Raw genomic sequence first — 25056 nt, forward strand, 5'->3', positions numbered from 1 at the left:
AAGTATTTTCTTAAATATTTACTTCTTCAATATTATCTTGTCACTACTACATACTTCATCTGATTCTTCTTCGGCACTTCTTGCACTAGAAACGACATGAACTTTCAACATTGCCAAAACTTTTGAGTCCAAAGTTTTCGATTTTCTTCTTATGAACTGTCTGTAAGTTACTATAACAGTATCAGATATTAAGAATAAATTGAAAATATCTTCATTTGTTTTCTCCCTAGAGCATCGTCGTGAATGGGATCGCCTAAAGAGTTTAAAGTCTTTGTTGCGCGCCTTTTGCGCTTCTTCGCTTAGCTGTCCTATAGGCACCAGCAAATTTTGAATAACTTCACCACCATGAATCAGTATCTTGTGAACTGAGGGCGGCATCGGCTACCATTTATATTTTTCCACGAACAATGCTGTAGTTTGTCGACCAAATAGTTTAAATTTCTCAGCATCAATGTCGTAGTTGCATGTGATGGTTTGCAAAACAATATGAAACCGATTTATTATTTCTATATCAACACGTACATTATTTGCTGAAATACGGGCATTTTGAAAAAAACGTCTGGCAGTATTGCCATCGTTAGTTGACCCAGATCCACCCGGTTTAGGTATATCTACCAATAAACTAAGGTATTCTTTAATTTTGTTTTGAATATCATATTTTTTGGTTGCTACAATCGTTTTCGCCTGTTCTCCGCGCGCTTGCCATTTCATTATGGACAACTTATAAGATAAGCGCAGAATGCATTCAAAAAAACGAATCCATGCGTGTAATATGGATAGACCAAATGCGTAGTTTTCTGATTTTGTTGGGGCACTATAGACTTTTTTTAAATCATTGAAATCCTTCGATGACAAGCCAGAAATAAAACATCTTTGAGTCGACGGCGACGTACAGAATTTTGCTAAAGTAATTGGCAAGTATTGGCACTATACAAAATAGAAACATGTGCCCATCACTTATATCTTGAATACTTTGTTTATATTCTGCATGTCCACTAGACCCATCTAACCCCCATTTGCAAATTAATTTCAAAGGGTTTAACGCTACAACATTTTGGATTTCTAAAACACTTTTTTGAGCGTCTAATAATCGTTGAACTGTTAGGTCCAAAAGAGATTGTAAATTTATTTCTGCCGCATTGAGAGATATTATAATGTCTTTTTTTTTCTGGGTAACTCTTTGTTTTAGCATGTTGAATGATTATATAACTGGGAAATATTTGTTTATCTTTTGCTCTAATAATGTTGTATTGATTCCTTGTTAATTTTGCATCTGTAAACATTGCCAAAGCTTCTTCCCCAGAAATATATCCTGTCGTCACTTCTTCTCGCTTTCAAAACGCCTTCCGATATTTCAAAGCTCGAGAAGGCGATTTTTGTGTCATCTCCTTTAAAACATTAAATGCGTCCAGTGTCACGCTTTTCGCAAGCATATGATAACACTTCTATAGAAAAAGAGCTTCGTAATTCTTCGGGTTTTAAACGTTTCGTGTGATCACTGCATTCTTCAAAGCTTTAGCTATAGCAGTTTCCAACCAGTGTTTTTCATTTTCCTGGAATCTGGTATTAGATCTACACGCTTTAGCCCATTTTTGTTTAAAAATACTATAAAACAGACTTAAAACTCTACTGAGATCGAGTAGATTTTCTTTGGGACATAATGTCCGTGATTGAATTTCTTTTGCGAATACATACCTGAAGGCAGGTATTTGATTGAGGAATTTGATTCATAACTTAGTAACTGTCCAGTTTTTACGAAAAAAAATCGTTAAACTTCACCAATTTACGCAATAATTTCAAGTGCTCACTTGAAGGTTAACTTCTTAACTGCCCAAATATTTTATCGCGCAGAGAGACAATCCTAAGAATTCGTATTTTATGACCCCTCAGGTATACGAAAAAAGGTTTGAACACCAAAATCTTAAAACTACTACTTGAGTTTTTGCCAACTTTAGACGCAATTGGCCCCTATGTGCGACAGTATGTGTTTTTTTATCTTAACATTATTTGCAAGGTCATATGAATACACTTTAACACGTCGCTCAATAAACAATTCAAGATAGTACTTTGTTAAACATTTTTACTAAAATTACATAGCAGTCTGGATACTGGTCATTGAGCTGATGGACGAATAAGTCTTGACTACTCACAATAGTCATAATCGTTGGTGACTAGCAACCATGGAAGTAAAGCTGCCTTTACCGATACAGTAGTTATCGTAATCGTGATTGAACACTTCTTTAACACATGGAGGGGTACACGTTCCAATAGAAGTGTGTGATGTTGCAAAATGTTACGGCATGTTTCTTCAATATTTTTAACAACCGATGAAGTAGAAGAAAATCATATCATTTCATATAATTGTATCAGTTTCTCCAAACGTTAACAAACCAACAACGCTCATGCTCAAATGATGCTCAATTATACATGCTGTGATGATTAACCTTGCCGTGGTTAATGAAACTGTGTGAGTGGGTAATTGCATAATCTTATTCATTGAATTTACGACAGTTCGCATTCTTCAAATGTAAAGAAATCCCAAAATTCCCAAATGGAATGTACTTACACTGCAATATTACACATATAGTAGTGCACCATGACTATCTATAGGTTCTCATTTTTGATCTCAATACTTAATTAGATACAAAAGTAAGCTGATATGCTAAATCTGCATTCCAAAGCTTGCTCCTTTAAACGTGTGTTTACGTTAAATAACATTTCTTGATAAAATTCAACAATCCTAGTTGCCACTTTTCATTACAATTTGTACAATATGATTTAATTTTAACTATAACAGCTCCATGTTTCTTAATCAAAGTCAACAATCAGTAATACCTATCTTAATACAGATAAATAGTAGTGTGTGTCGTGCCTCACATTTTACTATTATATTAAATTTTGTGCATCCATCTGCTGAGATCTCTATAAATTATACACAACTGTTTCAGAGTTTGTGTTGAATTATTTAAGAATAACACAAGGCTTTAAGAAATAAACTTTATTCCCTACCCAGAGCCTCGTATATGCACTACATACAAACAATACGAGGACAAAATAGTGATAAATTTTTCTATTATAGAATAGGATAATATAAATTTTTAATGATGAACTTTTACGGCTCAGCTAATGTCCACCATAGAAAAGACTTTAAAAATGCATTGCAACCAAAAATGACAAAATACGTGCTTTCAAATTACTATCATAAAACATTTTGTGTTCTCAATTCTTAATTTATCCACAATTGTATTGAATTAACAAATTAATTGAATATTCCAGTCTAGATAACGCAAATGAAATTCACGAAGAGTTATCTATCCTTACGAAATACAATCCTGTTTGCAATACCAACACAAATGGAATTTCATAATAAAGAACAACGTTTCAATGTCTGGGCTTTTCGCAAACAAAACCGACGACGTCGCCTAAATACTACAATAGCTTGAAAGCTCCGTAACAGACGCGAAATGCGACAGAAACAGATGGCGGAACCTTCAAATTAAATTTCCCACAATGCAATTTCCTTCCCCTTATCCCATACCAACAAATCCGGCGATCCGTTACGCGCAATAATTCTCCTCGATGAAGTACCATAAAAATACGAATAAAAGCTTTTAGTTGCAATAAACTTCGATTATTGCTAATAGATTTCATTAAAAAGAAATTAACGTTGCTTCAACAGGTAATAATTGACGCTATTGAAACGAACAAATTGCTGAACTAAACGTAATTTGGAATGCTTGAAAGTCTAAAGGCGAAATGCGGTTCCTATATGTACTATATTCTGGCTTGTATTAAATTTTAAGTTCCTCTTGTGAATATAATATACGCTTGAGTTATTTTGGTTTAGATTACAGATCAAAGGAAGTAGTTTGGAAACTTACTTCTTAAATAACCTCTAGGGCTTCAAAGCTACCAAAGTTGTGGTCTTCATTGTGGAGGGAAAATAAGTACAACAAAAATAGTTTTATAGCATATTTTATTGAAGATTTTCACACGTATCATCTGTGTTCAACGCATCCCTCTAATTAAAATAGTTAAATTTATAAATCGACCAACCTCGATATTTCCAAAATGATGCTAATAATCAAAAAGAAATTAACAGATTAAAACAATGAATAAATAATATGGTACATAGTAACGTGAGATATTAACAATATTTACAAACACCGCCCAAAAAAAATTATGGTTTTTCTTTATGGTGCTGCTAAAAGTTCATCTGTGATGCTATGCGATCTTCCCATTCCTTTAGCAATACTTCCAACACTTCCATTAACAATCGCAGCGGCTTTTTCCGCATGATACTGCTCGCAGTACTCCTTCAATCGATTACCCAAAAATACAGCCCTTTCACGTTTCTTAATCATAAAATCAGTTGGTAGTAACCATCTGTTTTCGTGACATTCTTCAGCAGTTGGTCGTTTACTATGATTGAAAAGAATGATATTAAAACGTTAAATTAATTAACGACTTTAATTAATTAAACTTACTTTGGATGACGTTTAAAGACTAACATCAAAAATCTAACACCTTCTTGTGATACTTCTTGGTACAAATTTTCAAATCTGTATCTTACAAATAAGATGTTTTGTTTGGTTTCATTAAGATCCTCGCCTTTGAAAGGTAACGTTCCAGATAACATAACGTACATCAGTACGCCAAGAGACCAAATATCTGTTAACGGGAAAGCTGGTTCTTCAGCTAACACTTCAGGAGCTAAAATTAAAAATTAAATTAAGTATAAAACAGCAAATTAAAAATAACAACAAACCCATATAATCTTGATGTCCTACAATTGGTACTTTATTTCCTAATTTTGTTACGCGATGTGCACAACCGAAATCAACGAGTTTGACTTGTACCGTTCTCATTCCAGACATTACAACATTATCGGGTTGAAGATCTAAGTGGCAAAGTCCTCTCCAGTGAAGATATTGTAATCCATCAAGTGTCTATATAAAAAAATAAAATTTGTTTATAATTTTCTTTCATTTTTCTAGTATATATAAATTGAAAAATATAAAATGTCGAGTATATTGAATCTGGTTGGACTAAATTCAGAGTAAACTAAAATAAAGAAGTAAATAAGAAACAACGAAAATACACGAAAATAAACGAAAATAAGAAATAGAAGGGGAATTTCAAGTCCGTTGGTGTCCCTTTGCCCTTTCAAACGTCAAGCCGAAACCAACAATTTCAATTTCCCGAAAGTGCCATCCAGTAGTAATGACGCGAGAAGCTGGAAACGAGAGACCTTTGGGGAAAAAGGAATTTCATTTGGACAGTCTTAACTGTGGCTATCATGTTTTATACTTTAAGAGAAACCAAAAAAAAAAAACAGAAGAAGAAGCGATCATACTATTTTATGAGTCATAACAAGGAAGACGGGAAAACTATGATAACAAAATCGATTTTGGTGTTCATTAACGAGAATTCTCAAACTTACAGTAAGTTATATAGAATGTACCTATGTTAATCAAATAAAATGAACGCAATTAGCCAAAACTGCTTTGTACTAACAAGTTAATGCTATGTTGAAATAGGAATATTTGGAAACCGATCTATTTCGATTGGAAAACTTTAAACGTGTGAGAAACTCCAAAAAAATTTGTTTGGATATAAAACTTTAAATCATAACTGATAGAAATGGTAACTATTAAATAGAATAATAAAGTTAAGAGATAGACTTTTAAATATTTGAGCACGTATATAAATAATTTTTAGTGTTAAAGTGTCGGGTAAACAACTAGTCGTAGTTGCCAATTTCTCAGGAATGAATACTTTATCGCAGAACACGGACAAGTAGTTCGAAGTAGCAAGAAATCCAACTTATAAAGAATGACGTACGATATGAAATATGCGCGGGACTACTCAAATGTTTAATGAGGTCCAAAGAAAGTTAGAGAAGATTAAGAGTAACAGAATTATTCCAAGAGTGTAGTGTAGCTAAACGTAGTAAAACTATATGAAATAAAGAAAATCTGACCATCGAATTCAAAATAGAATGCAGATCTAATAGCAGAAATGAAAACATTTTTCACAAAATTATTATTTTACTGAAATACAGGTTTTAAAATACGGGTTTCTTCCACCTCAATCCTTTTTTGATGAAAGATTAACAGACACCCTTTCGCCGATGCTTGATAATTTGTTGTAAAATTAGTTTTTCAGACAAAAACACTCAGAAATAAGTTGACCCACCGCACCGGGGCAAAGTAGCCTCTTTTAAATCTTGTAATTGAGGTACTTTTTCTCAACAAGGATATTATAAGCCACAAACTTTTACCCTTGTTTTTCCACGTGCTTTATTCGATATCTCTGTTGTCTTTAGAGCCTGATTTTTCTTTCATAAAACCGGGGTTTGTCTTGTCGATATGTTAATATTAACAGAAATGAAACATCAAAACCGAATAAAAAAAACTTTATCAATTTGAAAAGAACACACTTTAGGCTACCTAAATCAAGGTTTTGTCCAGTTACTATCTTTCGTTGTCGGCCCAAAAACAACCGCCTAAAACAGCCTCACCGGTGCGTTGTTACAGCGCATTAAATTACTTTCGGAATAACAACTTTTTTATATGACGCAGACAAAACTGCGGTACTATATTGAATTATTAAAATAGGAATCTTTCCACTCCATACAGTGCTATTTAATATTAATCGATTACTTGACTGGATAAGCATTTTTCCTCTAAAACTACGAATACTTTAATTTAAACATAACTTTCTTATATCATAGGGATAAAACTGCGAGACTATATAGACCTGCTAAAAAATTTTCTGCTCTATGCGGTGGTATTTAACATTAATCAAGCACTTGATTGCAAAAGAATTTATTCCCTAAAACTGCGAAATCAGCGTTATATCTTTGCGGTATCATAACAATCTTATATGATGCGGGCAAAACTGTGAAACCATATAGCACTGACAGGAAATGTTCTGCTCTACGCGTTGGTATATAATATTAAGCGATCAGTTGATTGTACAAGCATCTGGTGTGTAGTAAGAAAGCCTATTGTATTCAGCAAATTCATTCTGTACTATGCTGGTATAATACTACTACCTCCAAACCAAGCAAAATCAAATGGCATTTAGCACCCCGCTTGTTATTTTTCATACGCTACCGCATGTCTCATTTCAAATGGCCTATATTTATTAAAGATGTTTAAAATAAAAAGAGTTTATTTAAAATACGTACACTGTTGCACACAAGGGTAAAAATTTGTTGCTGAGAGGTTTACTGCTGCCCTCGCAGGGGAGTGAAAGTAAGTATTAGTCAAATGCAAGTAAGGTTAAAAATGAATTTTAACCTGTGTAGAATCGAAATACATAGATACATATCATCAATTGCAATCATAATCTATAAATACGTCAAGGATCACATTTCTTTCCAAAATCAATTGATTGTTTTATATCAACAACTGCAAAGGTCAAAATAAACGTTACATGTTAGACTTGATTCGGTTTAAACATACATATTTGATAATAAGTCATCCTCATTTTCCTGCTGATAGACTTAGCAATTATTGAAAAATATAAGCAGAATATGAAACCTGATTTCGAACTAAAGAACTAGTATGATGCTGGTATAAAGTAGTAATAGTTTTGTTGTTACCATAATAAAGAGCAAAAGTATCTACTCGTTTAAAATTATTAAACAAAAACATTGTAAAGAAGAAATCGTCAGACGACAAAGAAAATGTCTAAAACACATATTTTAGATGTGTATTTAGATTTGAGAATGATAACATAAATATAATAAAAATAAAATATTTCTTAATATTTGAAAATGAGGTTTTAAAAAATGCCTCTATGACAGAAACTTTAAAAGAAAAATTATAAGAACCTATAAGACTAAACCACAAAAGTATAAGAACTTAGCCTAAAAAGTAAGACAACTCCGTCATAAAAAAAACCAAAGAGGTTTTCTGCCTCAGCAATGGGGGCTATCTAAGGTCGCTCTCAGGCTTCCTGACCGGCCATGCGTTCCTAAAATATCACCTCTTCGACATTGGATAAGGTGAGGATCAAACTTGTCGACTATGCAACGACGAGTCAGAAACGGCTAAACATATACTGTGTAATTGCGTTGCCAGAAGCCGCCTGTGACACAAAATTTTAGGTAAAGCTCTTTTGACACCTACCGACATAAAGGAACAAGACCTTGGAGCAATACTAAGGTTTATTAAGGACCTACATTTGCCATAAACTTTTGGAGGGCCAAACTTCCAATAAATCTTATAGGTCGCGATGACAAGAGGGCCGCTCCCCTCAGCCCGGCAGCAATAATAATAAACCTTCAACTTTACTGGGAAATTAAGACGGAAGGAAAAAATCTTTAAAATTACTAGCCAGATGATACAACTGCAGATATTGAGGAAGATCCTCCAGTTAAAGTGAAGCTGGTGATGACGAGAATATGTATTAAGTCCACGCACATTCTTGTAGATACTGATTTCTTTTTGGTTCCGGGTTGACAACATACAGATTAATTCACTGCACTTGTGTTTGCCGGTTTACTAAGATCAGCAATTTTCCAAATTAAATCAGAATAGCGACATTCTATAAGTATTGCTCAAGGAGATGGCTGTAGTAATTTCTTTGCTAATTCTGCATAGATTGAATTTATGTCTCTTTTTGATCAATTCGAGGCCACTGCCGGCCAAGACACCGCAATCAATACATATCCAGACCTCAAACATTAGTCAAACTTTGCGGCGCCGGCGTCGAAAGAACACAAGCTTAGTGTAAGACTAAAATTAGAGCGGAGAATATATTACTTCACCTGATAAACCCGAAACCACTATAATAAATTGAACAACACATATTGCAATGCCTAGTCCACAAACTATCTTGGCTAAACTTAGGGCGAAATATTTATGACTTTTTACGTTTAAACCGAGGTTGCTTATGGACGAGGACTGCAATTAATACCATATCTACCCAAAACTGACCAACGACAAATCTTAGCGCCTCGGCCGCTTGTAACCTTGGCTAAACATACAACGGAAAATCTTAACGTTTACTTATTAAACTGAGGTTGCTTATTGACGAGTACTGCAACTAATACCATATCTACCCAAAATGTATCCACAAACCATCTAAACTTAGGGCCAAGAATCTATTACTTTTCTTGATTAAACCGAAATTGGACCGTGTTATGCATCACTTGACTAAGCAACAAATGAATAATGTTGAGATAAACGGCATTTTCGTTTTCATCTCTCTAAAAATATAAGACTTCTCAGAATAGACAGCCTCAAACTATTGAAAATTATTTGGTGCCTGTCCATTTTTATCACAGAACACTGATGACATCTATCACAAGCACAGAGGGCATACAGGGTGTTTCTGTAAGTCGTGGTACAAATTTAATCACTAAAACTAGAGATAAAATGATTTCGATTCATGTAAAAATTTTTGAAGAAAATAATCTAGAATTTGATTTTGTACTTTTAAACTGGTTTTTATTTTATATAGAATTTAATTCTAACCAGTTTCGGCCCTTGGCCATCTTCAGAGATTCTACAAATAGATTAACATCTCTCATCGTATCCATTTTACAAGCAAGTTTCTTAACATTCCTTTTTGTTTTGTTATAAAAGATCACATATCGAAGTTGAAATCAGATTATTAGTTACTAACTTACAAAATTAAAGTTTAAAAAGTTGTAAAATGAAATTAAGGACGAAGTGTTACAAGTTTACAGGTTAAAGAGAATCATCATGTGGCTTAACAATTCAAGATTTTTTTTAATTCGTTTGAAATGACCCAAAAAACACATTAAAAATAAAAAGAAAGTGCGGAAAAGTGACTAACACTAGATTAACTTCAGTTATAAAACTTGTAGTATTATGATAACTAACTTCAGGTTTAAAATGTCAACCTCAATTTTGACATATTTGTAATCTTCATTAAAAATCCTTTAAAATGAGTACAAGCACGATATATTTATCTTCAATACTAATGAAGCTATGGTCAACTTCCGGTTAAGAATGTCAACGTCAACTTTGACATATTTATAATCGTCGTGAGAAATCCTTTAAAATGAGTCCAAACGTATGATACGTTTAATTCCAATATTACTCGAGATATAAGCAACTTCCGGTTTAAAATGTCATTGTCATTTTGACATATTCTTAATTTTTACAAAATGTGTTAAAATTTGTCACAAAAACGGAAATATAATAAAAAAATCAAAAATTAAGGTTGGTATTAATATTTAAAATTGAAATTGTTGCTAACTTCTTTTTTAATGTTTTTTATTCTAATTTTTTGTTTTTTGAGATAAGTGCGTCATCTTTGGACTCATTTTAAAGGATTTTTTATGAAGTTGACAAATATGTCAAAATTAAAAGCTGGAAGTTCGAACTTTTTGGTTTTTTAAGATAAATGCGTCAAGTTTGGACTAACTTTAAAGGTTATTTTATGAAGAGTACGAATATAATAATAAAATTAAAGTTAACATTGACAACTGAAAATTTTTTTCACAACTAAACAAGAATGTTTTTAATTCTCGTTCTAGTTTTAGTTCAACAAAAATATACAACATAGTAATATCTTATGCTAACTAGCGCTACCTACCATTGCCACTAGAACTAACACTAAACCGAGAACTAGAAACATTCGGATTTAGTCCCACGTCTCTCAAGACGGCTGAACCCGAATGATTCTAGTTCTAGGTCTTGTGTTGGTTCTAGTTTTAGTGCAATAAAACTCGTATCTATGTCGGTTCTTAGACGTATGATGCAAATCGGACTTAAAATCGTATAACGTGATTGGCGCTTAACTTTATCCTTTAAAATAAATAGTATTTTAGGTCTTCCGGTATTCTGCATTTTTTCTAAGATAAGTTACATCTTTACCTTTACGCCCTAACTTAGGGCGAAATATTTATGACTTTTTACGTTTAAACCGAGGTTGCTTATGGACGAAGACTGCAATTAATACCATATCTACCCAAAATTGACCAACGACAAATCTTAGCGCCTCGGCCGCTTGTAACCTTGACTAAACATAGAACGGAAAATCTTAACTTTTACTAATTAAACTGAGGTTGCTTATTGACGAGCACTGCAACTAATACCATATCTACCCAAAATTTATCCACAAATCATCTAAACTTAGGGCCAAGAATCTATGACTTTTCTTCATTAAACCGAAATTGGACCGCGTTATGCAGAATTAAGAATTGGACCGCGTTAAGGTCTAGTGTCATTTCTAGTTTTAATTGGACCGCGTTATGCATCACTTGACTAAGCAACAAAAGAATAATGTTGAGATAAACGACATTTTCGTTTTCATCTCTCTAAAAATATAAGACTTCTCAGAATAAACAAGCTCAAACTATTGAAAATTATTTGGTGCCTGTCCATTTTTATCACAGAACACTGATGACAGCTATCACAAGCACAGAGGGCATACAGGGTGTTTCTGTAAGTCGTGGTATAAATTTAATCACTAAAACTAGAGACAAAATGATAGAGACAATGAAAATCGTATCTATGTCGGTTCTTAGACGTATGATGCAAATCGGACTTAAAATCGTATAACGTGATTGGCGCTTAACTTTATCCTTTAAAATAAATAGTATTTTAGGTCTTCCGGTATTCTGCATTTTTTCTAAGATAAGTTACACCTTTACCTACCAGACAGCACAAAAATATCTAAAAACGATAAAATGTGGCTTAGTCAAGTGATGGTTCAATTAATACCCTATCTACCCAAAAGTTGTTAACAAATCTCAAGGCCTCCTCCATAAATGACCTTGGTTGAACTTCACGTGGAGAATCTGTGACTACTCCTGATAAAGATGAAACCATTTGCGGCAAAGGAATTCATTGCATATCGATACTAAATTGAACAGCACATATTGCTCTACCCTATGAGTTTTTCTGATTACGCCGAGGTCGTACATAAGGTACTGCAATTAACAACATATCTATCCTAAACTGGTCAACTGTTTACAGCGTCTCGGCCGCAAGCGACCTCGATAAAACTTTGATTGGATTTTTTAAGCCGAAGTCACTTGCGGCTAAGGTTTTGTATTTAGTACCATAATGTACATCGGAAACAAATTCGATTTTGTTGCTGAAGAAACAGAAGACGCACGATTTAACCCGAAAAATTTTAGTTCTAGGCATAGTGTTAGTTCTAGTGATAGTGTTAGCGTCAGTTCTATCATTAGATCAACATTAATATTCATTCCACACCGATTGAATAATACATATTGTTGTCATTATATTTAAATTGAAGATTTCAAACAATCAATCGATGATTATTGCTTACACACTAAAATAGATTACATATGGAGATACCACATACCATATACTAATTTATTATTAACCCTTCCGCGTGGAAGTTAAAAATTTCAATTACTATGTGAGTTGAGGGAATATGATCTAGTTAGTCTTCACGGTTTTACGGTTAATGTTCATATCTTTTAATGACGTACACGTGAACGGCACTCCACGCGGAAGAGTTAATAATACAAAATAAGAACTAAGCTACTCAATAAATTAAAAAGTAAAGAGGTTTGTAACTCTTATTAAAAGAAAGCGACTACAACCTCTGACAAGAATATATGTAAAAGCGTATTTATATACTTTATTTAAGTAAGAACATGTGTTAACTATTTTACAGCAAGAGAACACATATTTAAAATTTTTTTTGGTACAAAGCAGTAATGTGTTTTAACACTTCTACTTCACAACTGTAAAAACTTTAAATTAATTTAAAGACTTTGTAATTAACACCTTCGCTAAAACTCTTTCTTTATAATAGAAAAATATTTGTAATAATGGAGTTTAATGAAACGTTTAAAACCCATTTCAATTAAATAATAAAATCAATTAATTTAAGAAATAATGCGATTTTAAAAGCGTTTATGGAAACAACACAACTATTTCAATTAAAATACTCGGTAATTTTAATTTAAACTCTGTGAAGTAAATCTGTGCAGAATCAGATACCGCCAACAAAAAAAAATTCAATGAAAAAGGACTCTGACACCGTTTAGTAATCGTTTTTTTCTCTAACGCAGGATCGTTGGAAGCCAACAATTTCAATTTCCTAAAAGCGTCAACCACTGGTAACGACGGGAAATGCAGGAATTTCATTTGATGGTCAGCCCTCGACATTCCCACCGATTTTAGAATCTCAATGAAGGAACTCACCTGTGTGACAATGGTGGCTACGGTTTGTTCAGTGTACTCGTGCCTGCTCGCCAAGTATGTCAAAACATCAGCCCCTTGGAGTTTCTCCTGTATGAAAACAGCCACATCGTTGGTGCGGTAAGCTTCCAACAATCCGGCGATCCTCTCGTGCCGTAGCGAACGCAAAGCGGCAAATTCTCCATCGACTTCTGTCGCATTGGCTCCGAGGTCCATTACCTTCGCCACGACGATAGTGTCGGTGCGCTTATCGACAGCCTTCAGAACTGCTGAGAAGCGGCCCCTGCACATTAAACGGGTAACGTCACAATAAAGGGTAAATCGTAAAGTGGAACGGGTGTTTTTATTGCGGGATTCGACATCCTCTGGGATAGATAAGAGTAAGATTGGTGACTAAAACGAGCAAAGTAATCGTTACTTGGATGGAAAACTTAATGGAAAGTTTTAGATTTTATCATTCTAGGTTATACGAGTAATAGTTTTAAAGTTTGAATATCAAAAATTTTGAAATAAATCCGTTTTCCTTTTCACTCAACAACAATGTAACACAATGACTATGCATTTTCAAAAGCGAGAAATTTAATAGCACACTCGCCGCGTAAAACGTCGAGTTTCACACTCATATCGCACGATGTCCTTTATATTCGTGGCATGCAGAATGTATTTCGTATACAATACCGTGATATTTCTGAAATGAACTCGTAACGTTCTTGCGCGTTGCCCTGGATCCAATCCACCGGATTCGTTTCGAAGCTATAATTCGGCCTAGAATTAGGGTCGACCTGAGGCGGCTGACCACTGTCCGTGTAGTTCTGTAGATGCATCATGGCTTTGCTTAATTGGATCTTAGGGGCTCCTGCAATATTCACCCCACAGCTTTAAATCAACCACTATTTAATTTTCTTAATTCCACTTACCCGCCGGCTTAGTAATTACAACTTGCGAAGCGACACCTGGTTCACTCCACCCGATACTATTCTTTGCAGATAATCTAAAGATATAACTTTCACCTGGTTTTAAACCGGTCATTAAATAAAATTCGTGATCAATATTATAGGCTTGTTCCGTCCATTCGGTATCGTTGGCTAATTTATATTGCAAGCTGTAGCATTGGACAGGAGCGTGTCCGTCAAATTTAGGTTGTTTCCAAATTAAAAGGGCCTCAGTGTCGGATGTTTGGGTTACTTCTGGAGAATCGGGTTCATCGGGAACCAAGCCCAAAACTATTCGTGTTCTTACTACGGTTTGCCCGATTTTATTCCTTGCTACAACTTTATAGGTTCCTAAATCAAAGCTTAAAGCTGGGCAAAATTTGATATGAGATCTTCCATCAGAATCGGTTTCTATTTTAATTCTATGGGAATCTGCGATGATTGCATCATTTCTATCATTAAAAAAGTAATTTAGTAATAAAACAATTTTATCTTCACATAAACTCATTAAATACATACTTGAACCATTGCACAATTGGTGTTGGGTCACCAACAGCATAACAAGACATTTCTAAATCTTTTCCTTCTTGCATCGCAGCCATATCAGGTTTCTCTCTAAAGAATGGTAATCGACCTTCGTGTCTACTCTCTAAGAAAGCTTCAGCTTCCGCATATGTATCTAATCTTGCACCGATTTCGTGACGTAACCTCCTTATACTATAACCAGTATCTCCAGCTCCATACTTTTGAATTCTTGCTTTACGTTCATCGTCAATTTCTTCGTCCATGATATCGGTAAATCTTCTGCGTTCTCGGATTGAAGGCGCCTAAAAGTGTCTTAAAAATTAACTAAACTACCCCTATATTATTTCAATTTACCCTCCAATCATAGCCATTATCGTCCGAAACAATAAGTCCAGCTCCCGGTCCTCTGCTTGCAGCAACTTTCATGTATTCACGAATTCTTACTGGGAAATCAACATCGCGTAATTGAAGAAGATATGTATCAGGTCCACTTTGATAACTTAAAGGAAAGAATTATTAAGAATGTAAAAAAGTTTTTTTAATCAATACTTACTGACTCTCAGATTTAAAAGCGCCAATTTCATAGTTAAGTGGTGACCTACTGGGAATTTGATCTTCCCATGTTGCAGGTTTTCTGGGTGTTGGTTCGGGTTGGGGTAATGATGGAGGGGGGGTGTATCTTTCTCCCGGCGGATAAACCATGCGAGAAGCATGCGTAAATGCTCCTTCCAAAGGTCTTCTTCTATAAATATTTTTACAAGAAGCATTATCGTACCATTCTCTATAGAAAACGAAGTAATCTCTGAGATATTTAGTAGAAATTTGGTACTCGTCTTGCCATAACTTATCGCATCTTTCCAACCATGGATGACGTAAAGCGGTGTGTACGTCCATTCTACCTTCAGCTTGGTAAACCAAAAGTTTAGTGATAAAATCTCTCGCTTCAAAACTCATATGTTTCCACCAACTCTCTTCAAACTCCCACTTTCCTTCTTGGATCTTAATCAAAGTTTCTTTGTCTCTTTCTCCACGGAACGGAGATATACCAGATAACAAAATGTATGTGATAATACCAATACTCCACATGTCATGAGGCAGACCAGTTCCTTCACCTTTAGCACATTCTGGCGAAACGTATTCAGGAACACCATATTTCAACGGCATCAATCTTCCCATGCTTATTCTCCTGCTTAATCCAAAGTCCGTGATTTTCAAACTATCGCTTCCAGGATGAGACAACAAAAGATCTCCAATCTAATAAAAAAAATATCAAATTGATGTAATTAAAAAAGTTAATGTTACATACATTAAGACCCATGTGTCCAAATCCTTTTTCATGCATATATTCCAATCCTTCTAACATTTGTCGAACATATCCAGCAATTTCACTCTCCGTGTAATAGTCTCTCTTCAACAAGTAATCCTTAACCAGCTCACCACCACCACAAAGTTCCATAACCAACGTCAGAGAATCATCAGTTTCGTAAGCATCGTGCAATGATACCAGTTTGCGATGACGCAATTGATTCATCACGTCCAACTCGTTGTACATAAACGGTCTCAAATCTCCCCGTCCATGCATTAATTTAGCGGCGTAATTTCTGCCATTCAAACGTTCAACAGCGTGGTATGTGATTCCTTGAGTACCTCTACCCAATTCATCGCCCAAATCGTAACCATGATCGAATGGAGTGCGTTTAGCTTTAATTGGTGATAAGTTATTATATGTTCTAATGTTAAATTCTAAGTCGTTTTCTTCGACATGAAGCATAGCACTGCTTGAAATGGTTCCGGCAACATTTCTTGCGCTTACAGAGTATAAACCTTCATCTTTTAAAATTGCGTCGTTAATGATAAGGATATGTGTGTCAGGTTCTAAATATTGAATTTTTGTTCTTGAGGATGTAGCTAATGGCTTCCAGTCTTTATACCATTTAACTTCTGGGTATGGTACTCCAACAATTCTACAACAAAACTTAGCTTTTCCTCTCATCATAACATACTCAATATCTGGTCTTTGAATAAACATTGGAAGCTCGGCGATTTCTAATCTTATTCTTTGCCTAGCTTCGCCATGCTCATTTATAGCGACTGCTTCGTACCATCCTACATCTCTCTCTAACATTTTGTTTATAAATAAGGTTGCTTGCCCATTTCTGGTGTAGCTCATATCGAATCTTCCTCCACTTTCAATGGGGATATCATTGAAATAATACGTCATTTTAGGTTTTGGATAACCGTAAACGAACCAGAACATGTTGGTGTTTTGATCTTTCACCCCATAAGAGGTGTCGTGTTCTCTTCTTAAGAAACGAGGTGGTTGTGCCATGTTATCATGGGGAGGTCGATCGATATCGAAGTCTTTGGGGAAATAGGGAGAGGTATCTGGACGGAAATCGATTCCGGGAGGCAGATATGGCATGAATTTAGGTGGTTCAGGTTCTAATTTCTGTCTATGTGTTAAAGCAAATGGTGAAGGATCACTTATACCGTATTTATTTTCAACGCGTATTCTAAATTTGTAATCTCTAAATGGTTCCAAGTTGCCAACATCGCAAACACATCCTCTGATACCAGAACGAACTGTAAACCAATCTCCATGTGGTAATTCCAACATTTCTAATTGATAAGTAACAGGTGCTCTTGGTCCTGATGGAATAGATGGTTTCCAAGATATAGTACATCTTCTGTCTGTCATGCGAGAAATAATTGGTGCATCCGATAACGGTATTGGAGCCCCACTTTTCTTGTATTTATCGTAATCAGTGTATTGGTCAGTCATTGGGCGTTTTGGTCGAGCGTCCATTTCATCAAATCTTAATTGAGCATGGCAAATGTCTTCTCCGTGTTCATTAAAGATTTTGCAAGAATATTTTCCTAAATCATCTTGATCCACGCCAGCAATTGTTAATCTAAGCAGTCCAGATGTTTCAACCATGCGAATTCTATCGGATGGGAATAATTTTTCATCGTTCCTGTACCATTGCACAGATGGTTCTGGTGTTCCCGCTGCACAAGCTGTAAATTTGGCAGTCATTCCTTTGTATAATTCAGTATCACCAAGGCGCTTCATAAAGTATGGTGCTTCAACTTTCTGTGGTGTTTTACTAGAATAAAACAATTACAATTTATTTTATTTTAAAATGTTATATACTCACATTTCTTTGACAACTTCTAATTTAGCTTCGCAAATATCTTGTCCTTCTTTATTGGTTGCTACAGCTTTGTAAATTCCTCCATCTTCAATTGTGGAATTGTTTACGTACAAACAACAAACATCTCCATCTCTTTTAATGCGATACTTATCTGTTTCGTGGAGAGGTTTATCATCTTTAAACCATTGCACCTCAGGATATGGTACACCTGATACTCTTGCGATGAATTTTGCGTCTCTTGTAGGAAGCTAAAAAAAGATTGTTACTCAACGAAAACAAGATATTAATGACTTACTTGTTGTAAATCAGTAAATCTTTGTGTAAACTTAGGTGGTGCAAACACTTTATGAACGGTTGCTTTTCCAGATGTTGTATCTTTACCAAGGGGATTTGAAAGAGTAACGGCGTAGTGACCAGCATCAGATGGAATCGCTTTATCAATCACCAAACCAACTTTTCTTCCATCGCAGGTTAACATGATTCTATCTGAAGGCACGATTGGTTGATCATCTTTAGTCCACGCAACGCTAGGAATGGGATTGGCTGTAAATGGAACTTCTAATTTTAATTGTTCTCCCTCATCAGTAATAACATCTTTCAATTGGTGTAAGAATAAGGGTCTTTCTTCCGGTTGGTCTTGTTTGGTGGCTGGTTTAACAGTTAATGGAGCATACGTTTCCGCTTCACCAGCTTCGTTAGAAGCAATTGCTCTATAAGTGAGAGCATCTTGATCTTGATGGCATGCTTCAAGCACCAAGATGCTTGTGCCATCGGGTAAATCGGTAAGTTTAACGTGCTTTCCATCGGGAACGATTTCAGCGCCGTTTCTAACCCAGGAGATTTTCGGTTGAGGAAATCCGCTTGCTTTAACTTCAAATTTAACAGGGAATCCTTCAACTACTTCTTGAGGTACAAGTCTGGTTATAAATTCTGGTCTCGTTGGTCTTCTTTCAGTTTCAACATTAGCCTCTCCAGTTACATCTCCTAATTTATTTGAGACAATCAGAGTGTATTTTCCTGCATTTTCAGGTTTAACGGCATCGACAACCAAAGCAATTTTTCCATCCGGGTGGTGTTCAAGATGGATATTTGATGAAGGTCTAACTGGAAGACCATCTTTTAACCATTTAATTTCAGGTGGAGGATAAGCAGAAACCATCGCTTCTAATCTTAAAGGTTCGCCAATGGTTAATTTTTGGTCTTTAATGCATTTTGTGAATTTGGGCCTCTGAGGGTTTGGAGTTACAGCGACTGCACATAAAGCTGCGGATTCACCGTTGACATTTTTTACGACAATTTTGTAAGCTCCACTATCAGCTGGAGTGATTTTATCAATGTGTAGCCTGATATTTCCATCTGGAAGGAGTTCGGTTTTGATTCTTTCGTTTTCTGGGGAGATTTCTTCTCCATCTTTATACCATTTCATCTAAAACATAAAATTATAACAACATGATTAAGTACGATAATTTTGTCTTACAGTTGGTTTTGGGCTTCCTGTTACTTTGGCTTTCAAAGTTAATGGTTCGCCTTCATTAACATCAAGATTTCTAATTAATCGTAATGAGAAAGATGGTGGTGTTTGCGTCATGTGTATTACAGCGTGTGTTTCAACATCGCCCACAACGTTAACAGCTGTTACTTTGTACTGAAAATAAATCAATTAGAAAAAAATATTATTTTGAAATTACATTATATACAATTCCCGCATCTTTTTCTCCAAAATCTGTAATTGTTAAATAACTACTGACTTGGGACTCAGTGTTGGCAACTATTTTCATTTCTCCCAAGGCGGATCCTTCTTCAATAACTTTATCGTTCAAGAACCAAGTTATAGTTGGTCTTGGGAGACCATCGGCTCTAACCATTAAAGTAATTTCGCCACCATGTTCAACTTGACCGTCATTTAAACCAGTAATGAATTTCGGTCTTTCCGCTATAATGTAAAATAAATTAGAATCTACGTTTTTTACAAATATTTATAAGCAAATATTTTAAGAGGCTTTACAAAAAAATACTGAGTTATGGCAATTAAATCTAAAAATAAATGTAATAAAAAAATGTTTCAATTTTCAGGATATTTAAGCGTTTTTAAAGTTTTGTACAAGTTTGCAAAAGCTATTAGGGAAAAAAGCAAATATAAAACAAAATGCCTTTGCTTTTTAAGCAAAACAGCACTTACAAGTTGGTTCCATCTCTTCTGCAAAAATCATTATAATTATCAATAAAGTTACTTTTTAATTTTACTTAATTCACTTTGATGTGAATCAAAAAAATACTTACTGACAACTTTAAGTCGACCTTCAGAACTATCTTCGCCCAAATTGTTTTTGGCAATAACTTTATAGTATCCTTCATCGCCTAATTTTACCGTTTTAAATCGAAGGATGTAAACTTCGTTGGCAACATCTTCAATGATTTCAATATCTTCAGTTGGTTCTACAACATTATCATTGCGCGTCCTAAAAAATAAAAACGATATCAATACAAACTTTGATTAAAATTAAAGAATCAATTACCAAATAACAGATGGAATAGGATTTGATTGAATAACTGTTTTAAATTCAGCAGAAAATCCTGGTACAACTTTAATATCTTCGGGCCCTTTAATTTCAGGGCGAAGAATAACATTTAAAACACCACTACTTTCAATTACACCCCATTTATTTTTAGCTTTAATTGTGTAAGTTCCACCATTTTCTCGTTCACCTACATTTAAAAAAATATATTTTAATACTAAGCTCAATTTACACATCTTTCAAAATTTACATCTTGGAATAGTTAAGCTGTAAGTACACTCTTTCAAATCATCCTCAATTTCGCGATCTTCTGATTCCAAAATGATTTTGTACTTCTCAAATTCATCAGCAGTCATTTCTTTTCCATTGAAATACCAGGTAACATCCGGAACTGGATCACCGATAATTATAGCTTTCATTGTAGCTGTATTTTTCTTCACTATACTTTGATCTTTAAGACCTTCGCCTTCTTTAACTTTAGGTCGACGGAATTCACCTTCCGCTATTTATTTCAGTAATAATTATTAAAAATGTAAATAATTTAATGATTATACAGGCCGACAAAATTTTGTACCAATCAGAATACAAATATGTCTAATAAGGTTTTCAATTTTGAGTATGTTACATTTGTGAGCATCAGGTTAAAGCGATCAATTTTTTCAAAAGGCATATTGTTACCACTTAATTCTAGTTCCTCTACTGAGTTTTGACTATAAATTAAGTTCTTCGCTTCTCTATAAATAGGACTCATTCTACAAGTAAAACACATGATCTAGTAAATCCTTGATAACTATCACGAAACGGTATCTACGTTCTCTGTCCAGGTACCTACTAGGTGGTGCAGCTAATGTTATGTCATCATTTGCGATCAATTGGTTGCCAGTTTGTTGTAAATGAAAAAATAGGGCTCTGTTTTCAAGGAAAGTTTAAGGTGTAAAATTAGTTAAGTTAATTTAAAATAATTCTGTCAATTAAATCACTCCCTCCCGAGTTGATACACATTTGTGTTGATACAGCAATGTGAGTTGTTGCTAGCAAAAAATGTGGGTCCAAATTGTTAAATTTTTCTTGCACGTTGGCTTTCAAGGCTTATAAAGTTTGTGGTTTGTTGAAGCAAACGCGAGTTTTCAAATACATGGGGTAATCATACGGCTCAATACTTGGGATCCAATGAAGCAACTTACGGAAAAGAAAGCTCGACTTTTCGAGTGCTCTCCAGCTATTGGTGGTGCCGTCAATCTCTTTTTCACTACAAATACCACACCAAACAAACAGTCACAGTCACAAAATGGTATTCGTCAGTTATGATTTTGAATACGAAATCACATCGTCTTCTTACACCAGGTTTAATAAAACGTGGTGTAACCTCACTTGATTGTCGGCAGGCAAAATCGTTTGAACTTTGTACGAAAACATTTTCAGGTCTTTCACTAAAATTCGACGTAACGAATGTGTTCTGCTGACGAGTTGTGTACATGGTTTTCTCGTTGATGTTTAAAGACTCACTCGGAAGTCCTCGGCCATAGGCCTCGACCATTATGACACTTTCACATTATGTCATTACTTTTGCCCTACATTGTATACAAGCCCATAATATCGACTAATGATACATATCACTGTGGTTACGAGACCCTACTGGAACCGAGTCTTACTAACACCTTTCTTGAACATCTGAAGCACCAATAACACTTAATAAAGTCCGGCACATTTTCAGTTAATCTTGTCCAAAATATTAAAAATACGTCCCAGAGAAGATGGCAAAACGAATGTTGTTCGCCATAAAAAAATTAGATAAAAGTAAGTATTATGACAGTATGCAGTCTTAACCAATTGCATAAACGACAAGCATTATCACTTCTATTTCAAGTGGAAAAGTGAAAAAACTTCACAACAGCCGTTTGCAATCCAAGAGTGTTTAAAAAAATTAAAGGAAAATAAATATACCTTGGAAATTTAAGACTTTAAATAAATTCAAAATAAATTGATACGCGCTGTAATTGTAATACATCATTTTCAAAAGGATTCTCATAATATTAATTTGATCTAAAAATCAAATCACAGTCTCTCAATCAAATTACAGATTATCAGAGCCCTGGCATTACTGGCTGTGGATGAGTGTAGGTATCCTTACAAAACACTCTTTTGTAAATTTTGCGATACTCCCAAAAAGACGCAATCCTGGATCCCAAGTCCTGTTTATTGAACGTGAAAGATTTTTGGGTAGCATTCTTGTTAATATGTTCAAGATTTCTTATGGTCGCTTCGTGGTGTAAACAGTATAACAACTGTTCGAAACTACATTTGCGACTGCATTTGGAATCCAGGATATGTTGAATTTAATCTCCTGTAAGCTTCTTTTTTCCTGTCTTTCAGCATTCGAAACCATAACAGTCTGTTATACATTTGCAAGGTACAGTCGATCTTTCGAGGATACGGCAAACCCTCAAATTGATTAATATGATACAAAAAATGGCGGAAATATTATTTCAGCTTGCACCCGTTTGGAACACAACATGCTTCTCCCGGTTAGGACAAGTAATCAGTTTTTGTTGTATAATGGAAAGCATGACGTCCCTGTAGTAAATGAGTTAACTAGAATATTCGCCCAGAATATACTGTGTCCTATAGTCGATACTGGTTGAACCGAGTAGTCTTTTTACAATGTACTCTTCTCGAATTTTCAGTTTCAGATGTATCAGGTATTCTTCCTAATATACGTTGAAGATGATAACATCGTCAAAATTTCCTCTTAGTATTTCTATAAAACCTGAAAAAATCTTGTGTCGCTACCTTTTATCATATTGCTGAGGTGAAATCACTGCATGACACGAAATAGGGTTTCTGACCTAATGGTTGTTTTTGTAAGTTGAAATTCGCGAAAGGAATATAGCCCCCCGGTAGTGAGAACTGCTCCGAATCGGGCAAACATTCCTCCTCGAGGATGATAGAATAATGTCCAGGAAGTATTAGATACTCTAAGAAAATGATGATATCATTTTACATTGACACCAATTGATCGGGATCTGAAAGTTATCACGCAAGGATTGTTGCAAATCTCAACAGCTTACATGAAAACCAATTACTCTTACATACGAGCCAGATGTTTTTCATGGCGTCAAACTGTGGGCATACGCATACCTGGAAAGCATTTACTTATCCACTTTATCGTATCTCAGGAGAGATCAAAATCTCTCAGTTGCATGTTTTTGTTTGGATAAAATGGTGGCAATGTACGGCATATGGTTTGTGCGTAACTATATCCTTTAAGATTGCCATATACCTAGAGATAGTACTACAGCTGATGAACAGCGGTTTATGTTATCACCATTATCAAGGTGGTATTAAATGTATTTCATTAAAATCCTGTAAATATAGGATTGAAGATTGCTGGATTTGCGATTGTGGTGCAGCATATTCTATAATAGGTCAAATATACAATGAAATTCTTCTAAACAGCAAGATTTGGTGTAACCTTTTGAAAAAATGGGTACAGTTAGCCACAAACAGCGTTTATTTCATCAAAAATTATAGCTACAAAAGATTAAATTTAATCCAGCATTATTTGAATCCGCAACAATATTACAAGGCGACATTTTCCACTCAATTTCCTCTTTTTTAAGACACTCAAATATTTCAGTTGTCTCTATTTGGTTTTTAAAAATATGATGGAAAATTGAAAAAATCGTTAGAATTTGATGCAAGCATTTCTCATAAAAGCGCTAATATCTCTTCTAGATGTTTAAACTGAAAATCATCCTTTATCTATAAATGTCACCAATTCAATCAAGTAAGTCAAAAATTCAAGAATACCTTGATCACAATCTGAAACATAAAACCTCGTCTCAAACGGAATCTTTCCAAAGGATAAGAACTTCTTAACTCAACTTCATCAACCTTATCAACAACCAAAAATATTGCAACTAAACCAGAATTGTTAAGATTCTGATTCGCGCCATTTACTACAGTCTCACTTCCATCTCTCAACTAAACCCGATCCTTAATCAAAAAATATCTCAATCGAACGTCATAAGCAATTCAGGAATACCGTAAGCCGGTTTTTAACGAACTGCATAATATATCTTAAAAAATTCATTCTAAAGGATAAGAATTTTTAAACAAAACGTCGTTCTTAACACAATAATATCTCAATCTAACTCATCATAGGCCAAAATATGTCGCAACCCAACCATTCTTTTATCTCTAATTTCTTTATCTACTGTCTTATTTTTGAATTATTCTTAAAGTCCTTTTATTTTGTACTAAAATTAGAGCTAATGCTAGAACTAACACTAGAATTATCACTAGAACTAATCGTAGTCCTAGAACTAGTAACTTTCGAGCAATTTTTGAAAAAGCATTTGACTTTTCGGATGTCAAACATCTTCTTCTGAGTTTTAATTTATTTTTATCAATTTATATTCGTTATTTAAATTGTTTATTTCTGTATTATTGTAGGCTTGATATTCACGTTCTTTCTTCATACTTTATTTAGCCATCGTTCGCCCTATTTCATTCTTTTATTTTCATAACAGTAGCTTTCTGAATACTTTTTGGTTTAATTTTTATTACATTTACCTACTCAAGGGACAAATTGTGTACAAAGACTCATTTATGAACATTTTTTAACATTTTAGAACACGTTCATTGTTTAAACGATGACCTTCATGTAAACATATCACAAGATATGACCCTTAAATACAATATCCCTTCAATATAGTAGCATTGTTTATTAAAAAATATTTAAAAGAAAGTAAAGAAT

At 34.5% G+C, this 25056-nt stretch overlaps 1 protein-coding gene across 12 annotated transcripts in view; it reads right to left on the reverse strand.

Moving 5' to 3' along the window:
- Positions 1-3959: 3959 nt before the first annotated feature.
- LOC111429087 (Obscurin) overlaps positions 3960-25056 on the reverse strand; it is a 51874-nt gene continuing 30777 nt past the window's right edge. For 11 of the 12 annotated variants that reach the window (XM_023064882.2, XM_023064883.2, XM_023064894.2 and 8 more), the window contains 18 exons: positions 20548-20799; positions 20298-20487; positions 20062-20240; positions 19961-19978; positions 19479-19714; positions 19259-19426; positions 18077-19207; positions 17785-18029; positions 15933-17733; positions 15180-15880; positions 14981-15125; positions 14621-14928; positions 14087-14553; positions 13848-14025; positions 13173-13452; positions 4769-4949; positions 4488-4713; positions 3960-4422 (listed from right to left, as the gene is read on the reverse strand). In XM_023064882.2, coding sequence (XP_022920650.2) covers positions 4194-4422; positions 4488-4713; positions 4769-4949; positions 13173-13452; positions 13848-14025; positions 14087-14553; positions 14621-14928; positions 14981-15125; positions 15180-15880; positions 15933-17733; positions 17785-18029; positions 18077-19207; positions 19259-19426; positions 19479-19714; positions 19961-19978; positions 20062-20240; positions 20298-20487; positions 20548-20799 — 6935 coding nt within the window. In that variant the 3' untranslated portion in view covers positions 3960-4193. The remainder of the gene's footprint in view (positions 4423-4487; positions 4714-4768; positions 4950-13172; positions 13453-13847; positions 14026-14086; positions 14554-14620; positions 14929-14980; positions 15126-15179; positions 15881-15932; positions 17734-17784; positions 18030-18076; positions 19208-19258; positions 19427-19478; positions 19715-19960; positions 19979-20061; positions 20241-20297; positions 20488-20547; positions 20800-25056) is intronic. The other variant, XM_023064887.2, reaches the window with a different exon arrangement.

The sequence above is a fragment of the Onthophagus taurus genome, chromosome 1 (assembly GCF_036711975.1).
Source record: "Onthophagus taurus isolate NC chromosome 1, IU_Otau_3.0, whole genome shotgun sequence".
NCBI lineage: Eukaryota > Metazoa > Arthropoda > Insecta > Coleoptera > Scarabaeidae > Onthophagus > Onthophagus taurus.